The sequence below is a fragment of the Betta splendens genome, chromosome 21 (assembly GCF_900634795.4).
Source record: "Betta splendens chromosome 21, fBetSpl5.4, whole genome shotgun sequence".
NCBI classification, from domain to species: Eukaryota; Metazoa; Chordata; class Actinopteri; order Anabantiformes; family Osphronemidae; genus Betta; species Betta splendens.
The window spans coordinates 8,089,063-8,116,836 of NC_040899.1; the positions used below are offsets into that span (position 1 = coordinate 8,089,063).

At 40.3% G+C, this 27,774-nt stretch overlaps 1 protein-coding gene across 8 annotated transcripts; it reads right to left on the reverse strand.

The window, feature by feature from the left end:
• Window positions 1-349: 349 nt before the first annotated feature.
• Window positions 350-27,015, reverse strand: uggt2 (UDP-glucose glycoprotein glucosyltransferase 2). 8 transcript variants are annotated; one of them, XM_029137169.3, is made up of 41 exons: window positions 26,867-27,014; window positions 26,345-26,506; window positions 25,282-25,364; window positions 25,047-25,177; window positions 23,524-23,636; window positions 23,148-23,325; window positions 22,181-22,277; window positions 22,026-22,098; window positions 21,762-21,862; window positions 21,498-21,597; window positions 21,003-21,063; window positions 20,658-20,749; window positions 20,345-20,495; window positions 19,486-19,605; window positions 19,185-19,270; window positions 18,931-19,066; window positions 18,551-18,682; window positions 18,274-18,438; window positions 18,007-18,130; window positions 17,826-17,924; window positions 17,066-17,160; window positions 16,610-16,816; window positions 14,893-15,024; window positions 14,185-14,315; window positions 13,876-13,971; window positions 13,562-13,664; window positions 12,712-12,791; window positions 11,298-11,487; window positions 11,020-11,178; window positions 10,735-10,820; window positions 8,409-8,493; window positions 8,161-8,243; window positions 7,829-7,852; window positions 4,284-4,385; window positions 4,098-4,182; window positions 3,673-3,855; window positions 3,339-3,499; window positions 2,583-2,697; window positions 2,349-2,465; window positions 1,696-1,861; window positions 350-1,593 (listed from the first exon to the last, which is right to left on the reverse strand). In XM_029137169.3, the coding sequence occupies exons 2-41, from the start codon at window positions 26,473-26,475 to the stop codon at window positions 1,571-1,573; spliced, it is 4,596 nt and encodes a 1,531-aa protein (XP_028993002.1). In that variant the 5' UTR covers window positions 26,476-26,506; window positions 26,867-27,014; the 3' UTR covers window positions 350-1,570. The 8 variants fall into 8 exon arrangements, 7 of the variants coding, with proteins under 7 accessions (XP_028993002.1, XP_028993000.1, XP_028993004.1 ...); XM_029137167.3 differs by having other exon boundaries at window positions 16,610-16,819; XM_029137171.3 differs by lacking the exon at window positions 26,867-27,014 and adding an exon at window positions 26,023-26,140 and having other exon boundaries at window positions 16,610-16,819; window positions 26,345-26,484.
• Between the last annotated feature and the right edge of the window lie 759 nt (window positions 27,016-27,774).

Consider the following 27,774-nt stretch of genomic DNA (forward strand, 5'->3'; position numbering starts at 1 on the left):
ACTCTGATTCAACCCTATTCGTAAGACTGAGTTTGTACATAGGTACAATACTATTTTTATATGAATGGGTTTTTTTTCTGAACTGTAAATAAAGATATTTATGTACATTAAAATAAATTAGGTTTAGTATAAATCTTATTTTTGACTATTATGGGCTGAAGCTAAGGTTTAATCATGGTCCAGGTTATTACTGTTCTTAGGTAAATTATGTAATTTATAGTTTTATTTAAGTTTTTCTTTCACATCCATCTTTACACAATGGAATGAACTGCAGTGTAAGAACAGATATTTCAGGACACGCGTCTACCGACCACACTAGGGAACAACAGAGTTCAAACAGCTTTTGTAATGACAGTTTTGTGGTGAAGATTTATTTTTTACACCAGACAGTAATATAAACATTTGTATTAGACTGTACAGTTAAAGATGAGTGGCCTGAGAGCAGACTCCCCCTTTGCCGACGCAGGACAAAACACTGTCAGCTGTAGTCAAGCAGCAACACGCTTCTTATTCCTGAGACAGAACACTGGTTCATTGTTGGCTTAAATCATTGAAAAATAATTTGCAACATTGAATAGAAGATGTAAAGTCAATATAATAAGTTAAAAACAATGACCATAATGTGCAAACGAGGCATTGCCTGCTTTGCTCGGCCAGTTACATTTCATGTAGTGTCACGTGACTGCATGGACAAACTGCCAAGCTTCTGCTAAGCCCTGCTCCCTACTGACCATCTACTGTACCCAACAAGGTTTCCACTGGAGGCCTCATGCTGCTTTAAAGTAATGTTGACAGGTTTATTAGTCAGTTTACAGTGGTTTCTGAATAACAGCAGCTTTCATATTCCTAGCTGGCAACCTGATTTAATTAACAGCAGAATTACATTAATCCTAAGGCTTTTAATGCATTGTTAACTGGTCTTAAATATGTGCATGGGTTACGTGATTTTATACCAAAAACACCTTCCAAACTGCTCTATGATCCAGTTTAACATTTATATTCAAAAATCAGGGGAGGTGCTTAGCTAGTGACAACTTGTCTGTGATAACATCTGCTCTGAATGTTTTAATTATTGACTTGGTCAGTTCTGGGTTTTCTTCCTTCTTCATATCATGATACATCCTGGGGTTACATGCAACAACTTGTCCTTGGGACATTTCAGTCAAAAATCAGTTCAACACCTTAATGTATAATCATTTAGAAAGACATACAAAACACTATCATTTCATGTGGCCTCTCTTGTAGATTACTTGCATATATTATAAGTGCAATATATGCCATATACCTTTCTTCATACACAGTTCTTTGACATGACATTACCATTTGTTTGCTCTCTTCGTTTTTTGGTAACCACATACTGACTGAGGTGCTGATATTGCACCAGGAGTTCACAGTTGGCAGTTAACACTTACATCATGCTGATGTTGTAAGACTTATTGTATCCAGGAGCAGATGTGAAAATATCACATCCTTCTCGGGCAGGGGATGTAACACTCCACGGCTATGTTTAGATGCAATTGTCTGTTTTCAAGTGGCCCGTGCCTCATTCCACTGCAGCACGGTGCAAACGCTAAAGTTCATCGCGCTGGTTGTCTAACAGAGAGGGAGAAAATGATGAGGTGACTATAGTGGAAAGATAAATTGACCAGTGTTTCCTTTTTCAACAGGCAAACATTGTGTTTTTCTTTTACAAACCTTTTTTATGCTGCGATGAGGAGGAAGTCTGTTTTTCTGCTGCTGCGTCTCCTTGTTCCTGGACCGACCTCAGTAGCTGTTTTATCTGGTTGTCATATTCAACCCACTCAGGCACAATCCTTGCTGCAGCCGTTAGCTTGGGCTCCTTGGTCTTTGGGTTATTGCACTGCAGTGGGAAAGCAGACATCACTCATGCCACCAGAGCCACTTTCTCCAACAAGTCAGATTGTCATTGCCAGCAGCTGTCTGTGGCAGCCATTTCAGCCTAATTTGATTTTCAATGTTGTTAAAAGGACATTAGCCCATGTCTTGTGCCTGAATTACCAAGTGGTGTCCTGTACCACAAGGAGACAATGCTTCCCATTGCAGTCAACTGGAGCCCGTCTAGTAATTCTCTAAATTAGTTTAGGACACTGCAGGATTGCTCTTCAGCTGCCCCCTAAATACCTAATGCCTCATAGACATTAGTGGTCGGGGATGTGATGTTTTATTTCAGTGCTGCAGCAGCTACAGTTCACTGTTAAAACGAATTAAAGTTCTGAGTAAAGACAATTTTACTGTGCAAGCAAAATTAACAATTACATTTTAGCTAGAATATTATTTAATAATTCCCATAGTGTAGCAAAGTTGGCTGTAACTGATCTGGGACTCACCAGGTCTATAGTCTTAGCTGTGACTTTGGAGGCATCATCACACCACGTCTCACACCACAGCCACTCCTGAGGAAGAGACTTGATGGCCACCTGGTGGATCATGTTGTTAGGAAGGTCCTGGAGATAGGATAACACCAGGTATGACACATACAGTAGATGATTTTACATAGTGCAGTAGTTTGTAAAAGATCAAACTCTGCATCATATCAATATGTCCATCTCTGAGTCTTGTACCTGGTCCAGGTTGGACAGACTGTTGGGGTCTTGGCTCAAAGCTTGATACTGCCCTCGTAATCGGTCACCAGCTGCAATCTTGCGGAACTTCTTTAAATCTACTACATACAAAGCACTGGATGACACATGGGGAAAGAGAGAGCGGAGAAGCAGAAAGTAGAGGTGAGAAAAATCCATTTCCTGAAATAAAGACTGTAGGAATTACTTAATAAAAATAAAAAAACTTGTTAAAGATAAATACCCCAGGCACAAACTGATAATTGTGCCTAACATGGCACATTAATAAACCCAAATGTGTAGATTGTGTAGTTTCACTCATCACTGATTAGATTTATTTCTGCTAGAAGATATTCACCACCACATGTTTTCCCTGCACTCAGAAGTGCCCCCTCTCTCATCCTCGCTGCAATCGTCCTGTCTCTCAGTGCTGAGTAGCACTTTGGCATGAAGTCAAACCACCACGTTATTCAGACTTTTCCTTCTTCCTTTTTATCAGCCAGTGATGGAATGAAACTTCACCCCAGCAGCTGCATTTACCTACATGTAGTGGCTGCCACTGGATTGGCAACACCATAGATGAACAGCATCTTTGATGTACAAAAGTTTTACCTGTATGTTCTTTCATTTTTTTGTTTAGTACAAAGGCAGTGGTAAATGACTTAATTTACACAAAATCATACTAGAATCATAGATTGAAGGAATGGGATTATAGTTATTGTATTAGGGTTAAACAGTGTGTTTTCTGTGGAGGATTACCTAATGTGGTACTTTCTGTGTCCCAGATGTGAAGCCCAGTACCCAGTTTTCCAGAAGCGATAGCCTTCCATCTCTCTGCGGCTGTCACAGAACGGCGTGTAGCCGTAAGGAGCACCCTCCAGATCTAAATCCCTCAACTCCTTCAGATCAGCCAGAACGATCTGTGAGAGACGGCAAGAACATCTGTAAAGGCCAGAAGGACTGATGACAGTTCAGTGGTTTTCAAAGTCTCACCCAATCTGACAAGAGTGCCGAGACTGATCCAGGTGAGTCTTTCACTGTCAGCCGCACGCCTACACGTAGCTTCCCCGTGTCAGTTCAATTTCATCCTCACCTGGTCGGCATCCACAAAGATGATCTTGTCAACAGCGAGGGGGAACAGAACATCCAGGAAGAGAATCTTGTATCCCCAGATAATGCGCTGCTTCTCGGTCTGCTGGTGCAGCCACCGCGGCCACTTGTACTGGACCAATTCATACTGGAAGCTATACGTCTCTGCCATATGCGAGATGGTCTCCTGTTCACACCACAAACAAATGCCAAAACTGTAATCAGTTAAAAAAAGTCAGTTTTAGGAAAACGAGCCCTTTGTAATGGGGTGGGAGGTTTGCATTCATCAAGTACAGTAAGACCTTGAGGCAAATACAGTGCGACAAACAACATTAGTGATTAATATTAGGTTTGCTTTGCTAAGTATTAAATCAACTCAGAATAAAGGAGGAAAACAAAATGTTTCGCTGGGTCAAAAAAGGTGAGAACCTTGAAAGATGGAGAGAGATAATTCTTGAGAAACCAGAACTTGACAGGCGTTTTGGTATGACGGAGAACGGACAGCATCATTATTCTGAAACAAACATACGAGAGAGGGAGAGATGCAACATATGTTTGGAGGAAAGTAAAAAGTGCACTTTCTGGAAACCAAGAGCGAAAGAGAGAGCATCCCACCTCAGAAAGCGCTCATACAGATGGCCCGAGGCCACCGAGAATATGTTTAGAACATCCTCCTTCTTCTCCTCATCATCCTTCTTGAAGCCGCCACCCGTGATGCTGTAAATGACGCCATTATACATGAGTCTGTTGTATTTCGATTGATGCCACTTTTTTATATGCTCACAGTAAATCAGCCTTGTTTTCTGTAAAACCAGCAGCGATATCAAACATGTCATGCAGGACTGTACAGCTTATGGAGGTGTTTCATCAATTCAATGAGATGCTCTGTAGCCATGATTATACCACCACACAATACATAGCAATGTGTTAACTGGTACAGTGAAGACAGGTGAAGCATTTAAACTGGACACATGCTGCAGTTGTATCTATACCCATTTGTTTGTTAAATCATTAACAACCAATTATTGACACAGTATAAGTTTCAAAAAGGTAGAATTATTGCATGTGTTGGTAATGGGAAACATAAACTACACATTAAAACACGAGTCACATCAAACAAGCAGCTGATACAGTCAAGTGCATTATCAGCGTTCTTGTTATTTGTCCTGGCTCGTTGCATGTTCCAGACTAAAAGTGAAGTGAAACAAACTGCACAAGGATCACAAATTATACACAAGTCCTCACATATTTTATAGATTTGGTTAACTGTGCGAACAGTAACATTCGTGCCCAGTAACATCAGCTGCTGCACTTCCCTTTAAAAGCCCTGCTCCTTCCACCATGAGGCACCGGCAGCAGAGCTTCTCCCATGAGGAGAACCACATTTTCCTGCTTGACTAGAAGAGCTGTATGTAAATGTGCAGCGGTGTACTTTGCTTGTAGCACATATTTCATTATGCTAATCATTAGTTCATCAATTTTTAGAAGCATTTTTTTGATCCAACTATCAATCGTTTTCAACCACTGGTCAATTGATGAATTGCTCATTGGCAGAAAATCAACCATTATTATATACAGATATTTAGTATATTTCTATTTAATGCAAAAACATTTGCAGTGGTCCAGATGGGATACTGTTTGTGTGAAATTAGGTGAGTCACGGACCCTCGGCTCATACTGTGGAGTATGCTAAGATGTGCAAAACACCAAAAACCAGACACGGAAAAAAGTATCAGTGCGTCTCAGAAAAAATGGCTCAAACAACATTCTACACAGTGCACCCACATAAAGAGACTGTCCATCACAGCAGACTAAACTAACCTTCTTAGTTGAAATATTACATAAATAAAACACTTCTAAACTGCCGTTAAAAGAGCAGTGGCTCATGATATGCAAGGCACATTCAGTGGAGAGAAATCAGGACTTGTGCTGGAGGGAAGATGTGTCTGCAGTCAAACTGTGTCCTTGTCTGAAACAGACTGCTGATGAGGGAAGGAGTGTCTCTCCCACATTCAATCACAACCACCGCCTCGGCCCCGAGGCTCGGGGAAGACACCAGTGAGCGAGAGCAAAGTGTGAAGGGAGGGTAGGGAGCATACTGTTTGTCTACATGACCTCTAAAACTACCATTTGTTGTCTGTCCTTCTGAAAACCTTTAGTGTATTTCTCTCCCTGTAGCTTTACCAAATTTCTTCCCGACATTGAACCCTCGCCCTCTCATGGAAATGTTGGCTTCAAGCAAATCACAACCCCTTCACTGGAATCTAGGGACCGAGTGGCTAAACCAGCAGTTATGAACGGTCTTCATTTTGAATTTTGAACCCCCCAAGACAGCGTCACCCCCACTAAGCAGCTTTAGAGGGCCAGGTGTGGGCCCTTTTGGCAAGCTCACCACAGATAATCTGGACCTCTGGACTCAGCACCGAATAAATCCTGAACGCTGCTAACAGGACATAAAGTGGGGACATGCTTTAATATCTGTGTGGATATCACATCTATTCATGTGCCACTTGCCTGAGTGTGAGTCTCTTTAATATAAATGTAGAACAGAATAAGTGGTTTTTCCACAAGAAGTCGTCCCATACCTCTACTGGATTTAAAAAAACTTGACATTAACATGAGTTAATGAGAGCAGTGCTTTCTGATGCATGGATCTGCCTCGCACAAGATGTCTTACAGTCTATTCTTTAATTCTTGCAGTGAACCATCTAAAGAGACTTAGGAGAGAGTTAAGTTGCTCTTGGTCAGAGCATTAAAAACACAAAAGGATGCATGATTTGAGTTAGTTTTTTTTGCTTAAGATGAGTGTTCCTTCTTGTTTTAAAAAGAGGATGAACTGAAACCATGCCAACAGAAAGTACTCTCCCTCTCTTTAAATGCAGTCACATTTTAAGATAATTTTAGATTCATACATCACTGGCACTTAAGGAGCAATTATGTCTCTTGAAACCATCGTCTTGAACCTTTTATTTAACCTTTTAATGTTATAGTATTTTGATAACTCAAATGCAAGCGTACCAGGGGGAAATGGTTTTAGGATTACATTAATATATAAATTCATTCATCCATCTATCCAGCCACTTTCAGAGTCTTATCTGGTCCTGGTCACGGCAGAGGCAAGCTAAACAGGGAATCCCAACTGTTGTTCTCCCCAACGGCCTCCGAGAGCTCCTAATTAGCAGGTGCCAAGGCCGGGAGGGATTTGCAATCTCTTTAGCTTGTTCTAGGCCTGCCTAGAGGTTGTTCCTAGCTGGAAAAGCAAAAGCATCCCGATCAGACAGCTGAACAATTCAAAAAAGCTCCTTTCAACATGAAGTGGCACTGATTCCACTTCTAAGCCCTAAGCCCGTCCTTGAGGGGGAGTTCAAGACTGTACCTAATCTACTGCTCAGAATTTGGGCACAGCTCTTATTTTTCTTACTGCATAATGACTACATACTTGTAGCAGCAGCTACAATAGACACACTTAGTATTCCCATCACAAACCACCCAATACCCACAGATGGCAGGTACATTGGTGAGCAAATTCCCCAAACCCTACTCCTACCCAGTATGAGTCAGCCTTCAGCATCCTGGCATCACTGAAATCCAACTAAAGGAGATTTTATCATTTAGTCTCACATTTACTGCACTGCCGGTGTCCCAAAAAAGTTGCTGATGTGCTTTTCTAAACTTGTACAGTATGTGTTACTGTATTCTAGTCAAACCCTAAATTATTCCAGTTAATCCTGAACTTCTTATTATGAAAGGAGAACTCCCTTCCTCTCTTTCCCAAATGTTGAGCTGGAAAGGACAAACATGCCTCTGCTGTTCCCCAATGAAAACTCCTGGAGCTGCCTAGCCAGCGGATCAAACGTAGCTCCACACCTCACCTTGGAGAACTCAGTAAGAAAGATAATCACCATTGGGACTCCTATGCTTCTCCTGATGAGATGGGTGAAATCAAGAAACAAATAAACACTAATGAATCAATAGACAAATAAAACACACAACGTAAACAGAGCTCTACTGTAGTAAGCTTCTGATGTATAATAAGCCACTCCCATTCACTATAAAACTTCAAGTAGTGCAGCCGTTAAAAGCAACCAATAAACACTGCATGCTAATGAGTATGACAAAGAAGTTTTAGGTGGTAAATGCGTTGCAGCAACATTGCCTACCTTTTCTCAAAAGTGCTCCAAACACTTCACACAGCAAGCAGTAAGTGAGAAGACAGGATCACACAGTTAGACACACCGGGACAGGCACACACATACCTACAGAAGCACATATTTTTTGCAAGACTAGATCTTACAGCATAATATTGCAGTCTGGATCCAGGGGAGGAAAAAGATCTCCTGAAACCGCAATGTGTAATTGACAAACAGAAGGCACATCAGCAAACCCACCAATCAATGAGCTCACATGTTGCTGCCAGTCAGGTGAGGGAACATTTCCGCCTACTAAAACCAACCCCGGTCTATCTGTGATACTGTGAGTAGAGATTGCACACCTTGCTATGGAGTCCCATATGCCTTTGCTTTCGCTGGTTTCACTTAAAAGATCTTCATTCATCTTCTCAGCCTTTTTCTGCACCTACATTAAGGAAATGATACACAAACACAGACTTATGTTCCTCCTGTGTAAAATCTAACACACATGATGATGTATGAATAAAATAATGCACAACATACATAAATTTATATTGTTCAGTTATTTTAAGCATATTTGCTTTATATTACACACATAAAAAGCACGCACTCTGACTTTGATGATCTTGCTATGGAAACTGTTTAGCACGGCTATAACATCACCAGCATCTGCAGGAGAGTCAGTTCCATCGTGCCTGAAAATGTGGAAACCGAATTAGACGTAAACAGAACTTATCAACACTCAAAATTACATCATTTACACAATCATTTCTCACTCACCACAGCCCCAAAATATGTTATTTATGCACATACTCAATGTCAACATGCAGGCAACATTTCCATTAAGAAACAGAAAAATAACCATATCAATATATCAGAAACACTCATTAAAACCATCCAACTTCTGAGTGGGCGAACAAAGTTGTGTGTTTGATGGACAGGTAGGCTGGCAGAGCTCAGCGATATGATAAAAACAAACTGCACTGGTAACTAACCTGAGCTAAGAAAAGACACAATTTACCTCATAAGCAAGCCAGTGCAGATTTCTGCTTTTTTTATACCATTCAATGTGATAAAGCTCTCAACAATCCATCAGGCCAATCACAACAATCTGCATATTTATCACTGTCCATTAATGCAAATAACTACAATATTTGCAGTTATCAAAGTGCTTAAACTGTGTATATACAATAACATTTACAATGACTCAATCAATTCCTATTACATATATTTACAATGTGCTTGAGTTCGTCATTTAGATGAAACACAGTTCTTCTGTGAGTGACTGAGCTTGGTTACCATGTTTAAGTCGCAGCAACCTTTGGTGTGTAAAGAAAAAAAAAAAAACTAAAGTGAAGCTACAGCATTGGCTGCTCGGAGTAAAGAAACAATAGCAGCTAATGGACAGAGCACCGAGCACAGACTTAAAAGCAGACACTGGATCGCTGCCAGGGTCACACTCTGACCATATTCATTACCCTCCATCATCATTAGGAATCACCTTACCATTATTTTATCCATCACTGCTTCCTAGTCCTGCTGTATATACTGCTAGATTTAATGAGAAAGTCTGTACAGTATTGATTGCATAACACTGGCCTTTCACAGTAATTGTTTTAGGGCTGATTTGCCCAGTGGAGAATGTGTTTTGGCAGACAGGATCTAAAGAGTCTGACGGTGAAACATCCCAGAGCAAACTTCAGGCTGAGATGAGCAGTAAGATATGATCCACACCAAACCATTATAAACCCAATGTTTACTAATGGTAGAGGGCTAATCTCATCACGATGACAAATGCACCACCCATCCCCCACGCTCAACTTCTGCTTTGCCCCTCTGGTGTCCCAAGTGTAACGCTGCCTTTAGGGCTTGTGTTACAAAGCACCAGAGATCAATCTATATCCCTTCACCAAGGAGAGGAGTGCTAGTTGTCTCATTCATCGTTGTCAGGGCGAGGCACAGCGGCAGCGAGGGCTGCGCGTGGAAAACACAGGCTCTGAGACTGGTGCGCGCAGACACTCCCCTTTAGACTCTGATCGGCCACCTAACCAGAGCAGAGCGCCGCTAACCACAAGAATAATGACACTGCCAAGGTGAAAAATGACATCACCTCTTAGCTTCACCTGGAGGACTGGAGAATAAATCTTGGTTGTCTGATATGATTCCAGGGGAACCGAGGGCTGCATGTGTCCTAAATCTTATGTGGGGATATCCAGCGAGGACAATATCTGTGACTGTAGGGACATTTCGCATGGGGCATTACAGCTGCATAAGCAGCCTCATGTCCATTCTGATGATCACAACTTGAGTAGGATAAATGTTCTTTAGTATTTTGCATATAGTACAAAGTTCTTACTGTGCTGGTCACACTATTAGCCTAATAACAATAATGTCAATGAGACCTGCATTTTGCTTTTTGTTGCATTTTATTCACTTCTCTTGCAACTTGGCAACGCGCCAAAAATATTGTCTTTAAAAAATTGCAGGGACAATTTTGTTTTTAGACCCGCTATCAAACAACCAAAGCACAATATTGTTTCTATTTGTCCAGGGAAATTAAACAACGCCGACGCACTCTGCCTAGTGTATGCAGCCTTTGACACCTACGCCGTCCTAACTAAAACACCTTCTGTGGCTGATATTCTGCAGTCTGAGGTGGATGGCATGGCAGGTGACCAGCTGAATCATCCCTCCACTCTGTCTTCTCTTTAATAGCGCCCCTTTCCTCCTACCTGTCTCTTCCTCTGCGTTGAGCACAACTCCCTGCACTCGTCAAAACCTTGAGCTGCTACAGTCTCAGCAGCTCTCCATGTTACCATAGTGATGTGTTTCGCAGATATCGGTATGAAATAGGAATGGTGACGAGAGCAACTTGCTAAGGTATGTAATACTTTCTGTAACTGTAATGGCATTAAATATTGTCTGTAGACACTCACGAGAGAATCTGATAGATATCCGCTGATCTTCCTTCACGTAATCTTAGATTCCAGGCACCAGGATTGGCTTTAAGCTGGAAATATCCCTGTTGTGGTTAGAAAAAAAGGAGTCAGACAACTGTAGAGTAAAAATACCATTCACACTTGTTTTCTCAGCTCTAGCACCAAATTATTTGTTTGGTTTCTGTATTACACTAACTCCTGACACACTCCTACTACAATATCTATATCTACAAACAAAACATATTATTATAGTAACTCTAGGAGTAAAGAACGGTTGCTGACCAGGTTAGCCATGACTATAGTGTCATACATGAGCGGGTCTCGGCTCATGCCCAGGGTAAACTGCAGTCCACGCGGGGGCTGGCCAGTTGACAGGTCAAAGCAGTGGCCCTCCAGCAAAAGGTGCTCCAGTTCATACTCTGCTGTCACGATCCCACTCACCTGGAACCAGCCATAAGTTACAAAGCACAAGTCAATGAGACAATCATAATTGGATGGCATTTTGGTAGGGTGGTAAGAAGGACAACACTGCTGAAAGCAATGTCTAAGGTACAGGATACCTCCTGCAGGTGGATGTTATCCAAGTCATGGGGGCTGCGCACCGCCTGTACCATCCAGCTCTCTGGTGTGATCATGATTAGTGTGAGCAGCGGAGTCTCTGGGAGATCCACAAAACGGGCAACCGGTCCTGGAGACACTGTGTCGTTGGCCAAAAAACCTACATCTGGCTCCATAACAAAGCGGTAAAAGCTGTCAAAGACACACAAATAGAAATTACATCCATCTGTTCTGGATGTTAACTTCACGTATATATGATAACACTAAAATGTTAGACATGTTGCCACCAGATTGAAGCAATAATTCAGTGCTACAAACACACCGTCCTCCTTGGAATGTACTAAAAGGATGACATGTTGTGCAGTACTATTCTTTCTAAGACAGGAGAGATGGGTTCTGTTGTGACAGCTGGGTATATACAATCTTTTCAAAGAGAGGAACCCAATGCTATTACTGCCAGTGTTCCTACTCAGCCTGCTCAAAAATATGTGCATCAGTGTGTCTGGCTGAAATGGTCCCCACAATCCTCTCACAGAGGCCAGCCTCCAGACTAATCTTTATGCTAATTGCTTTTCTTCAGCGTGCCCTCTGACACTGAGAAGTCATAATGAGCCTAGATAATGCGCCAGATGATAAACATTACCAATGCTAATTCTTTTTATTGAAAGTATCTTCTCATCCTCTAAAGGTAGATCACCACCTTTTCTATTCACAGGGAGATTTCTCGACGCAGTAGTCAAGTTTGTTTTGACCACAGCAGGCACAAAACGGTGGCAGGGGACAAGTTGTAGGTAAGTAGGAGAAATCTGGCACCCCCGAAGAAAACAGGGCTTCTTTATTTGATTGGTCCCAGTTTTTCACCGGCCAATTCACAGTAAGAAGACAAGACTGTGCTGTAGGGAATTAATTAGATCAAAATGTTTCATTTACAGGAGCCAATAACACAAACTTTGTCTGAATTGAAAAGCGCAGACAATTCAATTTAATCCCTGACAGGTCTTCAATACTGTGAAGTACAACCCTATTGTCACAGTAAACATCCTGGGAATATTTTGTTATTTGGTTTTAGGGAGAAAAAAAAAATGTAGTACGATTAGCATTTGCGTTGTGGTGTGAATGTTATGGGACATTTTTAACCTTTCATGTTGTTGTTTTTTTCTCTTCTTCTGTTATTTTTGCAGCCATTGTTGTTTTTAATGCATGAGTGAACCACAGCAGTGTAAGCTGTAAGCATTTTGCCCAGAGATGTGAGGGGAGGCCCAAAGCAATAAGGTGGTGTTATTAAGCAGATTGCATCTGTGCACTATAATCTTACAAAGGGAAGAAGCGAGGCAGAGATGCTAAGTCTGTACCGGTCAGAGGATACACAAACAAGCCAAATAGGAAAATTTAATTACTGCTGGAGCTACAGCCTACCTCTTGAGGGGCATTTCTGACAACATGGTCCTGCAATTCATAAACACCTGCAGTCTCACATTGACAACTTGACTGAGCACCTGCAGGGGTCACAAACGAGAAGACCCGGTTAGTTTTCAGGAGCAAAACAGAAAGGGCACTGGTTATAACTAGATACACATGAGCATTTTTCTGAACAAAAGGACTGAAGGCAGAGTAGAGTTTCACTGCCCATTACGTTTTATTACACTTTTAATAAAACGTATAATAGTGAACGATATAATGTCACAGTAAGTGACATCTGATGCCAGAGGATGCCTACTGCTGTATCTTAAACACCAAAATGCAGCTACTGCTTTTCAAAACAATAAAACAATTAAAAACCCATAAACCTGAGGTTACAAGCATAATGAGGTGCTTTTCTTAGAACTATCTGTGATGCCGATGTACTGGCATCATGCTTTTAACATCATACAGCAGTGGACTGCTGAAAAATAATCACTGCAAGCGATGGCTACTGGAGGCAGCTGTGTTCCTGCTGTCTGCAAAGGAATAGTGAGTCATATTTTCATATTCACAAATACTTCACCACAGCAAGCCTCCAGCAACATGCTGCAGACAGAAAGTGGGATTCAGTAAAAACTAAAATAAACTTTCTCTAACCAAACCTGTGACTGAAAAGGAGACATGTTTGGTTTAGCACACACTGTAAGCAATGCCAAGACGAATCAACAAAGGAAAGGGCTACATATAATGTTTAATTAAATGTCAATACGAAAATGGCAAATGATCAACTATAGATCAAACCTTCTGTCAGGGCACGTTTACAGTGTCATAGTAAAAAAAGAAGACAACATTAAACCCAGCTTACGATCAACAGGGCGGACATCTTCTGTGCCTCTCGAGTAAGGGGATCAACGATGGCTACCACATCGTAGAATACCTCGTTTTCACGAGGGGCGAGACGGAGCACACTGAGGAGGAGAACAGCAACAAAGCAGATTCAGCAACACGCTACACAACCCTTATTCAGCAAAATGGCAAATCAAAAGATTTGCCTTTTTGCACAGCTTGAAATGATGATGTAGCAATTTTCAGGACCAGTATAACTAAAGTAGAATGAATACCACCCTGCAAAGCTGTGGAACCATACAGTAAGCACAGTAAACAGAAAACGTCGTCCACCTGTGGCTGTCTTTGATGAAGTGGACGTCCCTCCTGACCTCTCCTTTGGGGGCTGCAGTTAGGAGGGCATCAACTTTCATGATTAAGTCACTGGCACTGGGAGATAAGAGGAATAGCAGGATCAGTCCTCCATTTATTGAAGAGGCATCTTCATTAAAATGCTTTTTGGAGAGAACATACTTCTTTTCTCTACTGAGAACATTTATAGAGAGAAAAGGACTAAAACGATGCCCAAATGTCCATCAGAGACAGTAAAAGAGAAAGGAAGGAGACATTTAGTGTCAAGTGACAAGGCTAAAATATACTAACTGCTTTGGCTTCATCCCCATCTGTTTAACTTTAGCTTTGACTTTCTCTGCAGAGCCCCTCAGTGTAATCTTCTCCAGCAAGTAGAAATCCTCCACGGTGAATTCTTCCTGCTCCTCAAATGGGCCGAGGATCTAACATGATGAAAACCGTGCAGTCAGCACACAACTTTTTCATTTTTTATCCCAGCATGTATTATTTACTACTTGCCACGAGGACATCAAATCTAATGTAACTAAGTGTTATATCCACGCAAAGCCGTGGTATTTAGCCATGTGTCGTCCAACTTTCTATTTTGGCAGTAAAGCTTCACTTCTGCTGCGAAGGAATGTAATATATTAATTGTTAGTGCCATCTCTGAGAGTGGCCTCTTCATCTGTAACTGTCAGCACCCCTGCTGCTGAGACATCAGTCATCAGCTCTGTATACAAGGAGTCAGCACATACGCAGACACTCGCACACGTTCACTTTTCTGTCGGTGTCACCTGTGACCTTTCAGACACAGACATCATGCTGATTTGACAATACTACAGCAGAGCTCTGAGAACATTAAAGTGCAGCTGTGTAGATGATCCCGTTTCACTGTAGCAAACAAAACCAAACATTTAACCTAGATATTTCCTGCTATGACAACACAGTGTTGTCTACTGCGCTTTTTCAGTACAGGATGCTATGAGCCAGTATTCTGACAATAGAGTCAATTTCACTTACCCTGCCGTTGCTGATCACAGCTCGCTGTCCAGGACTTAGTTTCAGGACATCTCTACAGAACAGCTGCTGACTGCGGATAAAATCCACTTCCAGTGTGTTGAACTTTTTCTCAAAGGCATCCACATTCATGCCCTGTAGCAGAATAACATGCTTGTTTAGGATGCCAGAACTGATTCCACTGTCAGTCCACACAGTTGAAGAATGTGTGATGTACTCCATCATCCAATAGACTACCTCAACAACCTTTCTTCATTTACAGTCTGTACAAAACAAAATCTGAGTGATCCATTGGTGTGAGGAATGATGTATGCGAGGCTAAATTATTTGCCGTATTATAGATTTCTTGCATCGGTGCAATCATTGTAGTTTTCAAACTTAAAATATTTCAGCCAGCAGAACAAGCTGTCACAAATGCAATAAGAGATTAATCAATTTGTAATTAATATAACAAACTCTTAATTAAGCTACGGCCATTTTTTGTCCATAACAAATTAGAGTGCGGAGGGTTTGTAGAGTCAGGATATTAGTTTCTCCAACATTTCTCTTCTCAGGAGAACAGGTGAAATTCCAATAATGTCAGCACAATCCAGTCAGCAAGTCTGTCTGGCAGCCAATAATAAACTCATATCCCTTGACTCTGGGTCTCAACTCACACAGCCACTTCATACTCATTGCCCATTTCCACTGCTATTTTCAGCTCATTCTGTCTCCATTGTTTAAGGCTGGTGTAATTGAAGTTTGTTAGGGTTGGTCCCAAATGGAGCCCACTGTGTGACTTATGCTAAAGATTGTCAGAAGATTCATTGTTTAGTGCCTGGGAATGTGTTTCCTTGTGCTAGTGGTTCCTGGTGCAACAGTGTGTGTGTGGATAGTTCACACTACAGCATAGACTCTACTAGTAGACAGCAGCAGAGTGACGGTACATGTGGTTCACAACATGAAGGGAACCATGTGCTGCTTTTACAAATGTTTTATATTGTGTGGGGTTTTCTAAGAATTTACCTTTAAAGTTAAACTAAATCCATGTACAGATAAAATATATTCGTCAAGCATTTCAGCCTGAAAAGAACTAGGAGTAGTGTCTCCATCTCACTTGTAAGTTTGATATATAATGTTGCACATAAATCATACGTTTGCCTTCTTTCGCGATTTCAACACCTCAGCTTAAATGCATTCATGTGTATAAATCTGCAGATAATAGATTTTAATTTTCTAATCAGCCTTCGCTGATGGTATTGAAACATCTCTGTTTACCGCCGTTTCCCGATACACTCGAGTAATTTAGCAGACAGGAAATATCCATTTCCCACATGCCGTACCTGTAATGATATTCATGAAAGTGTTCTTTCTTTCTGTCAGGAGGATAATCACGCGTATGTGCTGGAAATCCAGCACCACATGAATCTGACACATTGGGTGCGCAACTCACCAATTACTTAATTAAACTGGCATAAAACTGACATTTTAATATATGTCAACACTGCAATATGTTCACATTTAAATGCATTGGTTATTCACTTAATAACAATGTTGACAAGCTATGTTAAGATCATTTTTTGGGATTGGAATAATCTTTACTTTGGGAATTATAGGATAAGGCATATGAAAAAATGATTGGATGAAATTCCTACATTTAGTGTCATATCACAACGTTCCTTTTTTATGAAATTTTTGGAAAATCTGATGATGAAAAGCTGCAATGTTGATTTCATCTTACCTGCATCAGTAAATCCTTCATCTTAGTTCCCTGTTGGAGAAGTTTCTTGCTCTCCTCTTTCAGGACTTTCTGCACAAACTCTGCTGAAGCCTTATTCTTCTGGGTGAGTAAAGAGGCCCAGATAGCTCTGTACAGCACGGTGTTATCGTCGCTTGGCTTTCCACTGGGGTTATCTATCACTCCAACACGCACTCCGGGGCTGGCCTTCTGCTTCCACACACACACACACACACATCCACAGCAGTCACAGAATTCGTGTGTGTAACTCAAATTTCCACACACAGCAGGCGTCACCAAGGAGGTTTTAACAAGTTACTATAGTTTACTATATTCTGCTGATTCTCTCCATGTATTTGATAACGTATTGAGAGAATGGTTCTTTATGCAAAATGAGATGACAAGAGATGAATAAGAAAAGAATAAAGATAAAAAGGACAGTGTACTGTAGTAACTCACCACATGTTTCAAAGCACTAAGTAACAGCTTTCTTCCTGAAACCTTCTCAAAATCTCCAGCTATCCACATGGTCACAGCACTTATCCCATCCTCGTCTAAAACAAAAGAAGATACCATTAAAACCACGGTGCCCATTTGCAGGGACGTATTCATTCGTTAGAACAATCTTCACCCCTGTTACAAAACAACAATCGGATGGAAGTAGGGAAAACTCTGCTATTTACCGTAACAATCAAAGTGCACTCAGCAGAATAAATGAGTGAGAACTCTGGCACAGACCACTAATTTCAGAGAGAATTGTGCTACCTGTCATTGTTATATTCACACTAGTCAGTCTAGCAGTCAATCAGTCATTCAGAAAAGTAGGCAGTCAGCCGTCAGCTAGTTCCACAGAGGGAGGATGGCAATCAGTCCCCTCAGTGTCATCGAAACTGCTGCACTCAGAGTACTCTGAGTCTGAGCAGTGAAACGTAACTCTGGCCATCGTTTAGACTGTTGGCCCCAAGCCAGTCAACAGACCCACCAATTATCTTGAGGAGCAGCCTGTCTGCCTCAACCAAAGGTCAGTTTCACATTTTACAGACATTTTGTTATAGTTACAAATTTACAATAATCAAACTACAATTGCTCCGTTGTATGTGACAAGACGCAAGTACCTACAGTAAATAAATCAGTTATATGTGAAATCTCATCACGTGTGCCTGTATCTGAAATTATGTTTACTAGGAAAGTGGAAAATTAATAGCAAGTACCACCTTACCGCTATTTGTAAAGTACTTCATCCTTTTAGATACCACAGCTGTCTTGTCTCTGGAGTCAAGGTATGAAAACATAGTTGTGTCTTCCCAATCATCTACAGCTGCAAAACAGGAAAAAAATAAAAAAAATATTAGATCAATATAGAGAATGAATGTACACTGGATGTTTGAGAAACACATCACCTGGTGAAGCAGTGAAGTCGAGGTACTTTCGATCACTGCTTAGAATAAGACTGTTCATCCTGGGAACCACATTGGGCTGCTCCATTAAATAGTCAACCACATTTGAGCTTTCAGTTAACTGATTCTGTAAGCAAAGACAGTAGCAACAGGAAGGATTGGGGAGAGATGAAATGAAAACCCTATGCTGTGAAAAATTACATAAAAGCCCTAAGATTTCAGGTACAAAAAACACACTTGAGGGTTTTTTTTCAAACAGACATGTCATACCATAAATACAGCTCTCTGAAACACAGTGGTGGTGTCCATTATGCGCTGCAGGATTATGGTTTCCAGTTCTTCTGGGTCCATCTCATCTGGGCTCAGAGGGACTCCATTAAATAAAGCCAGAGGCAGAGCACCCAGGCCACTCTTTTTATAGTAAAGGGCTCCATCCTAAAGCAATTAAAACATAAGCTAAAGCCTGAACTGTTGATTCCAATAATTGTTAATGAAATAACAATTCTTATTCTTATTAAACAAAGAGGGAAGCATTAAATTTGATTACCTTTCTGTTTTCATCATACTCAGATTCTGTACCTAGAATCCTTTCAGCGTTGGCTTTCGGGAATTTTCTTTTCAGAAAAGCAGTGAGTGTATCAACAGACAGCGTCTCCCCTACATCGACTTTGTTGTACAGCTGCAAGAGAGTCAGATCAAATTGCACTGTCACTGACAATGTCAATAACTTCAAGCTCTGTTGGGAACCAGTGGCAAAATCCCTCTCATCTAGTCTAATAATGTCTCAAACCGTTGGATAACACAAGGCACAATGAAACAAGTGCCTTCTGAGGCACAAAGAAATATGAGCGGGCAAGGAGTGGATTTAGTTATTCTTCAATATGTGCTTGCTAAAACAACAGAGACTTATATATGTGGAATACTTACTGAGACCATAGACATCAGAGCTTGGTACAAATCGTATTCGTCTGCAATGTAATTCAGTAGACGGTAAAATCCAACTCCTGCATCTAAGAAGCCATCAATCTCATCTTTGGTGTTGACAACAAACACAAATCCAATTCTGCGGATAAGGCACAGAATCAAGTATTCAATTTGCAGGTGAAATGAGAATCACTACCTGGTAAATATTATAATTGCAGCGAGGGAACCACATGAGCAGTGTAGGTGTGAGTACTAACCTCAGGGGAATCTTATGTTTGTAGAAAAGCTCTGCTAGTTTCACCAGCTCAACGCTTTCCTCCTGTACTGGATCTAGAAACAGCACCTAACAACAAAGGCAAAATAAGAAAGCAGACAGCAGATACACAATCGGTGTTCTCCCTAGGGTGCTCTAAGTGTGCCTCACACTTTCATAAAAAGTCTGAATCTCACTGAAGAGTCTGATGCGAACAAACAGCTAACAGTAATACAACACCAATAAAAAGCTTTCTGGGTTCTACCTCCACTACCAGTGCAATATTGTTGCAGCAAGCAGCTTACCAGGTTGAAGAAATTACGCCGGATCTGCCGGATGACTCCAGGAAAGGTGGCTCTGAGCAGCTCCTGAACACCAGCAGGCCAGCTGCGGTACGTTGAGTCATTCTCTATGTCATTTATCCACTGAAACATACAGGACAAAGGGGGAAAAAAACTTTATATTATTATTTTCTGGGTGAGACTTCATTTTTGACAGTAACTACACCTTGTAGCTATTTCTTTCCTGTAAACTGTTTTGTACCTGGTATATTGGTTCAATTCAAGTATTTACATACATATCAGTAAGGTCAGTATTTTTAAATGTTGCAGACATTTCACCTATGTTATAAAGGTCTGCTGTTTACCGTCACAGACAAAGTATATTTAACTTTAGAAAATTACCAGACTCACAGAAGCAAAGAGATCTGTAATTGCTCGTCAATTCAGCTCTAACAGCAGTCTTTCACTCGGTACAAATCGAGCCTCCCCGTTGTGTAAAAATTACTTGCTGGCACATTATCATTAGCTCTGTAAAACTATTTCTTTCAGACACAAACAGTGCTCACACCATTTGTCTCTAAAAGGGCTTGTATGTTACAAGCTGATATGACGGTCATTTTGGTTAAATATGCACATGGGTAATGTCTTCATTTCATTTTTTAGTACTTAGAAACTTGCAATGAACAGAAGAAATTGTAAAGTGAAAAGAATGACTTTCTCATTTTTAATTTAATGGTTTTGTTTAGCTAACTTCCTACACAATAATTAGGATTCTGGTATGATTGAGACTGTTTCAATAGCCTGAAGACTGATCCACTAATTCAAACCCTGGTGCAAATGAAAAAAACACCAGCTGACGAATAATTTGCTGGCCATAACTCACCATTATAGCTGGGTGTCGGATATCTAAAGCATAGCTGTCATCCACAGCATTCACAGGTAATCTCATCAGATTTCCCTGATGTTCTCCTCGTATGCCTAAATTATGAAGCCCCTCCAAAACCCTGGCCTCTGCTCTGAGGATGTCCAAAATGCTGAAAATGAAAAATCACATAAGATTCTATGCAGACGTTACTGTCACTTTGTGGCAGGTTCTTTAAATAGCAGGGACCCCTGATGCTGTTGCAGGGTAACAGGTCTGAAGCTTCCTGGAGAGAACAGAGATAGACCACTGCTCCATCCTGCAGGGATCTTACCTAAAAGGGTTGTGAACGTCCAAATCAATGTGCAGTCCGTTAATGAAGAGCTCCCCGTCTCCCGGGTGAACACCAATGGTCTCAGTGAGATGCTGAAAGAACAAACTCGGTGTTAGTGGAATGCCAATACTGTGAATGAGGGATTATACCTATGTGTATTTAACATTGAACAATGTATGTTCAGTGATATGCTCAGAAGATAAAGCAGTAGGAAGCTGATAAAGGATTTAAATATTCTGTATATGATTGCATTTTCTGATATAAGATTTGCATAATTGCATAATTAATTTAAACATTGTATCAAAAAAGCTGCTACACCATCATGTGGGGAAACCGATGTTTCACCTTTTGGTTCGCCTCAATTTCTTTTCTCATTTCCTGCTTTACAGCCACTCTTGTCAGTGATCTGTGGGAACAGTAAAACATGTACAGTCACCATCAACTTTTACCACATCCCCAGCCGGCAGTAAAATGCCACTTTTAATCTCCAAAAACTTCTGGACTCTCAAGATGGTACGTTTGCAGTCAATTCCCAGTCTTACTCAGCACTTTTTGGTGTTATTACAAGCTGCCTGAGACAAAATAGGCAAACATCAAAGTGTCGATTAGATCTCCATATAACTGACATATTCATTGTGGGAGGTAATAGGTGTTAATACTTTATCAGACAAATGGGTTTTGGATAGAATATTTCATTTGCACATGAAAGTATTAGTTTCATTTATATACGTACAGTATATGTATACACAAGCTACAAGACTAATAAAATGCATAAAATTTGGCTTTCATATAAAATATGTGTTAGCCCCTCAACCAGACAGAATGAGATGGATTTCTTACCTGGCTTTGCTTGGAAAGTTCTGACTGAGGTCTCGCATTACCTTCAAAGCATCAAACTTTGGCACAGACATGATTTTGGCAGCTGCCTGGAAACTTAAATCTGTGGACACCAATGTTGGATTAAAGATCTAAAGCAAATCTATCTGATCTAGACACAGCAGTAAAAAGAGTGTACAGTCCTTTCCTGTCCTGTTTAAACACATGTATAATATGATAATACATTCTAACTGTTCTGTCCCAGTTAGAGGACAACTAAACACCTACCTTGCATCTCCCATACTTTCAGAGGAGCCATGTCATTTGTACTCTCCAGAAGATGTTTGCGAAGCTCAGACAGTTGTTCCTGAAGTTCAGGGTGAGATTTCCTTAAGAGGGATAGAGCATATGATTCAGATATACATATAATCCAATTTATTCTCATTATAATTTACTGAAGTTACACGAAGCACAATTTGCCCTAAAGCATTAAAGAAAAATAGAATTCAAATTTGTTTATAGGAGTAAATATGTTATGGTTAAGCCGCTTACTTTAGTGCTCCAAAAAAGAAACCTTGGACTTCATCGTTATCATCATCTTCATCATTTATAACGGTCTTTGAATCTACAAAGCAGAGAGATTTGGGTTTAATTTCCTGAGACCCAGCGAGGTCCAATGCAAAATGTTTGATAAGCCACCAACTGACCTTTTACTTTGGTGTCATCCACAGCTTTGTATTCTGTGCTTTTGATTGCCAACTCAACGGCATAACCAGATAAAAGCATTTTTTGAGGCTTTGGATCCTGCAGCAGTGAACATCAAAGTAAGATTACATGTAAAACAGTATAGCTTTATTTTTACATATACAAAGAATAAAGGCACTGTAATAATTATTATCTACGATACAGCTGCATCCAATATCCCATGTGTTCTGCCTATACACATCAATTTGGCTTTAGTATCAGTGTCAGGATATAAGAACACATGATTAAGATCACACACAGCACTAAGGGGCATCTGGAGTACTAGGATTCTCGTGACTTTTTCCTAAGTCATGTCTTATTTTCCAACATCCTCATCTAGTAGTGCATCATATGATGTCTGTAGGTTTTGAACATGTTGCCTGAATGTAATATAAATCTCAACTGTGATGGATGTGTCGGTAGTGCGTTAACCAAAAAGAATTGTTCAATACTAAAGCCAGTGAACGTTCCAGATGCACAGGGACGTCCACGGATGATAGCTGATTCACTGACATTCAGCCTTGACACTAATGTCACCCACATTCAAAGCGCTGTCTCTGTGTTCCTCTGATACACCAGAGGACTTGCACACCCACACTCTGCTTTTTTTTCCTCATACACAAGTCTTAAAGAAAAGCACCTTTTACTCCTTCAAAAGGAGTCCATCTTAGACTTTAGGTCTTCCGTTGGACTCTGAGCAACCTATTCTAATTAATTTTCAACATTGGTCAGTAATGTAATAGTACGTTGAGTGCACATTATTTAAAACCTAACAGAGCTCTGGGGAAACAAAGATGCACAGCGGTAGTTCCGGTGGATCCAGAGGAGGTTTGGCACGGGGGCAGTTGTTTTGTATTTAAGTTAGATTTACAGAACAAACCCACTCAGACTGGAATCACTGTAATATGCGATAGGAAAATTGCTACTCACCGCTACATAATGCCGCAGCACATACACGATTTTTCCTCCTTCAGCTTGTTCTGAGAGCACCTTATGAAATGAGGTGAACTTCTTTGTTCCAATCTCAGCATAGAGAATCACAACTGGCACATCGGTTTTAATGACTCTGGGGTATGTGTGGTCATTCTTGTATAAATATGGTTTTGGCCTGCAAACAATTAGAAGCAGCAGATTATGAAAACTGCTAAAATCGATTGTATGCTATTTCTCAAATAAAATAATATAGTTTTTATTTTGAACACACAATGCAGTCAGTTAAAGGAACAAGAACATGAATATGAGGTTTTCATCTTGCTCTAGGACAGTAGTTTATCCACAGAGGTGAGATAGTGCTAGTCCATGTTACCTGCCTGCAGCTGTCTTCAGGAGCTTCTTCATGTCCTTGGTACTGCAGCTATGTTGGCCATGTATGGACACAAAGGCAGGGCAAGCCTCAGGTGGAGGCTCATCACTGGCGATCTGTTAAACGCAGAAAGGAGACATGTTCTGGCTACTACTACAAATCACAGATATGTCCTCAGGATGAGTAACTGGATGTGATCATTGTGACATTAAATCACCTGAAAGAAAATGGCAGAAAATAAAAAAAAAACATTGCTAGTGGTGAAGGTGACATGACCAGAAATATGGATCACAGTATTTGTTAGGATATATGTAATTTATATTTGTGCCTTGGTATAAATTACTTACTTTTTTACTCAGAAAGTATTACTTAATTACTTTCTACTTTCACGACTAAATAGAATATTAAAGAAAAATGTGTACAAATAAATAATTCGCAGACTTCACAAGTACAAAAAAAGATTTAATATCAATGCAAAAATCAACTTGTTGCTCTGCTTGCTTTTACAGTTTACAGTCTTTTCAGGAGTTTATTCTCTATCCAGTCTCCAATCTCAACCACTATTTTTGACTCTTGACATTTTAACACTTTCTGCTGAGGCGCCTAAATTACTAATGCTGCCACCAGATGCAACAAATGGGACTCAACACACTTTGCAATATGTACTTTGATCATTTTTGGATATTTAAAACCAAATAGGTCCTAGTAAAAACATGCTTTCACACGTTCCTCTGGTGCATGTCCATTTCTGTTTTCTATTTTGTACTGCAATAAAGCTGCACCTCTCTCAGCTACTCAGACTCATACTGTAAGGTACCTACAGTAGCAAGCAGTACCCAGTAAGACATACCACATCAAAACCACTGTGATTTTGTTAACATACAATTACTATTGTTGGACAATCAGAAGGCAAAAATCAAATAATTTAGTTTTTATGTTGTCTTACAATCCTCACCTTTGGCCATGTTTTCTTGTTTGTTTCATTTTTAGAATATGAGGCAACTTAACCTTTCTTTGGAAATCCTATAAGTTAAGCATGAAATAGATCGACTTACACTGCTCTATAACAGTTTCTACGACAAAGCTAGATTTGATATTTAGAATATGGCACATTCTGGAACTGAGAATACATAAATATAGCATGTTAATAAATCCTTCAGTGAGTAACACAAAACCCAGCCTCATTGATTTTCATCAATGCCAGCTCTATTTGTCTCTGGATCAATTAGAGATAATTATTCTTATACATCTGAATTGTGTGAGAAACCACAGAAAATGAGATATTGATGTAGGATTTTTAACACAGTGGTTTAAGAATAATGAATGTGACATACAGATTTTGTGAGAACAATTGAGAAGCACATGAAATACGCCTGCAGAGCACTCTGACATTGTCGGGCAAATTGACAATGTAACTACCTCTAACAAGAAATGAACATTACTCATTTTTCTATAGTTCTGAAAAGACCATATAACATAATCTATAGGCTTTAATCCTCACTACTAGGATATTAACCACAACATACCTGCTGAGACGCATGAACAGATGGTGAGTAGGACCGTAAGGCAAGAGAAAACTTAAGAAGATTAACTTGAAGATCTGTGAGGAACTGTCCAGCCTTCTTAATGATCAAATTGTAGTATGAGCGCACAGACTCTGTAAGACATGGCACCATTTCAACACTTGTTATAATGAGACTTTAATGCCTGCTATTATACAACTCAAAAACTGAAGTAATCGCTTGGTTTCAAACAACATACCTCCTTGCTTGTACACAGTCAGCTCTTTCACGGTGTCAATAAACTGCCAGAATTTCTCATTCCCATCTTCTCCAATAAACTCACTGCAGAAAAGAAAATGAAAGTCTTAGTCACTACCCACAGTACGTACCTTGGTATCCATTTTCTTACAGTCCGAACACATAATCATTTCAGGTTTTCTGGTAATAACTGCACCCAATATGTCTCCATTCTTGAATCCACACGCTCTGATGTTTCAATTTGTGTGTGATACTTCAAGTATCTCACAGAACAACACAAACACAGACACTCAGCTGATACTGAAGGCTTCAACTGCAGTTAAGACTGTTTCCCCCCCAATTTCAGAAACATTTCTGGACAATAAAAACAAAACACTTTCTATGTAATGACACTTGGGAAACTTTAAGACATGAACAATTATGGTGCTTACTCCCAAGATTATTTATAGTAATGAAGCCATAAGGACAAAGAGGATAAACATCAGGGTTCTTTTATAAATAAAAACAACATGACAAAAAGAACATCAGTGTTTTGCTTCAGTGTGCTTATTATGAATGAAGATGAATTCAAAATATAGACTACAGCTCTACAAGGATACCATAACAAGCTTGGCTATGCAGACTTAATGCAGCTACATAAACTGTAATACAGTACACAAACTAGTACTTATTGAAGGCAGTAAACATTTCAACAGTTAGGACAGACGCCCTCTATAAACTGGAACTCTATAAGACGATCTACCTTTTGCTTCCTATGCTCATCATTGGCTTTTGGGCCCTCTTTGGTTCACTGGCTGTCCCTCATGGTCTGACCCCTCACGGCAGGTGCTGCCTGATTCAAACTGGGAACTCATCTGACCCTGTCATTTAACAATCAGCCCTCGTCGACTTTGCTAAAATCCCCTAACATGCCTACTTTTTCAACACATGAACTTTAAAATAAAAGCATATATCAAGTTAAGATACCCAACAATGCCTTTGTGTGTACGTGTGGTTGAACTGGTGTGGGGATACAGTTTTTAGGTGACCTAAGAACCGCATAACACGCTTGTAGCGTACTGTACCTTGTTTCCAGAAGAAACGGCGTCATGCTCCACTTGGCTTTCAGACTTGTAGTAACGCCTTTGGGCGTCGATTTAACATGAAGTACGTGCTGCAACAGCAGCAACGACGACAACACAATGATGTTCCTCATTATAAGTTATCCGGCGATGAGTAGCATGAACCTAAGTTCCAAGGTGAAGGAGGCGAAAGTTGGTTAGTGTGTGCAGCAGGGACACTGTTACCTATGGAGAGGTGCCACGTAGTTAGTTACTATAAGTTACTTCTTCTTAACCAAAACACCGCTACCAAATTCTCACATTCAGTCTAAAGTGGCCGGTGACGCTAGGTTTGTTATTTCCTAGCTTACACCTTTCTCCAACTAACCATAATGTTTAACATGAGTGAGTTTAACTTAGCTGCAGCGTTAATTAAAGTGTTATTTTAAACAGAGCCATAGCTTGTTTAACCAACAAACGCAGCTTGGTACAACACTCGCTACTGCTAAGTTCTTCAGTTTCCATTAATATAGCGCTGCCTCTCACCCCGTTACTGATGCTGACCGCTTCCATACAAAGCAAAGGGTTTCAGGTGAAGTATTTTGGGAAGCTAACGGTCGCTTCTGCTAGCAAGTTACCGGCGACGCTGCACCACCGGGCTGCCCTACGCGAGCCGTTAACCGTGGCCGAAAAAACCGCCAAACGAATAATACAATATTATATATAATAATTGCAGCCGCATTTAGTCATGTTGTTTCCACGGACACGAAGACAGAAAATGAGTGGAAATTGAATAAAACCTGGCTGTAAAGTAGAATTTTGTTCTGGCACAGCGGTGGACACCTAAAGAGGCAGACGCTGGAGCTCAAACACCGCAGCGTGTTTCATTCATTTAGCGGAGACAGTAGCGCAAACACAGCTCAAAGATGCTCTATAATCAGCTGTTATAAAAAACAAGTTAGACTTTTAACACTTGTGATTTTAGAATAAAATAATCAAATGATCTACTATTGATGTCATAGAAATGCATTTATGCCACATGAAGCAAGAATACATCAAAACCCGTCTCTAGGACGGGATTTGACACGTGAAGCGTATTTTTCTCATTAAATGTTCGTGTTTTTATAATGCTCTTCGAACTTAAATTATGAAATTGTAACCCTAGTTTTCTGGTATGATTAGAAGATCGTGTTTTCAACCAGTTTTTGAAAGTAATCAATTAAAAGTTTAATCCAATAACATCTGCCCGGTTTATTGAAAACTAATTTGCTTATATAAAATAGCTGTCTTGTAGTACAAATAGTGCATATGACAAATAGTTCATGAATTTTGCATCAACAACCAAGTGCAGGCTGGTGATTAAGAGTCTTCAGACATTTGTTTATAGTTATTATTACTTACTAAATTGGATTACTAAACTTGCTTTTGCAGATGTTTAGAATTCAGCGATGTGT

Excerpts from the sequence above, each read along its gene's own strand:
- uggt2 (XM_029137167.3), bottom strand. The coding sequence starts at position 26,475 with ATGAGGAACATCATTGTGTTGTCGTCGTTGCTGCTGTTGCAGCACGTA. Across the intron at positions 22,099-22,180 it reads GGATGACACCAAAGTAAAAG|ATTCAAAGACCGTTATAAAT; the intron begins GTCAGTTGGTGG and ends TCTGCTTTGTAG. Across the intron at positions 19,271-19,485 it reads GGCGTAATTTCTTCAACCTG|GTGCTGTTTCTAGATCCAGT; the intron begins GTAAGCTGCTTG and ends CTTTGTTGTTAG.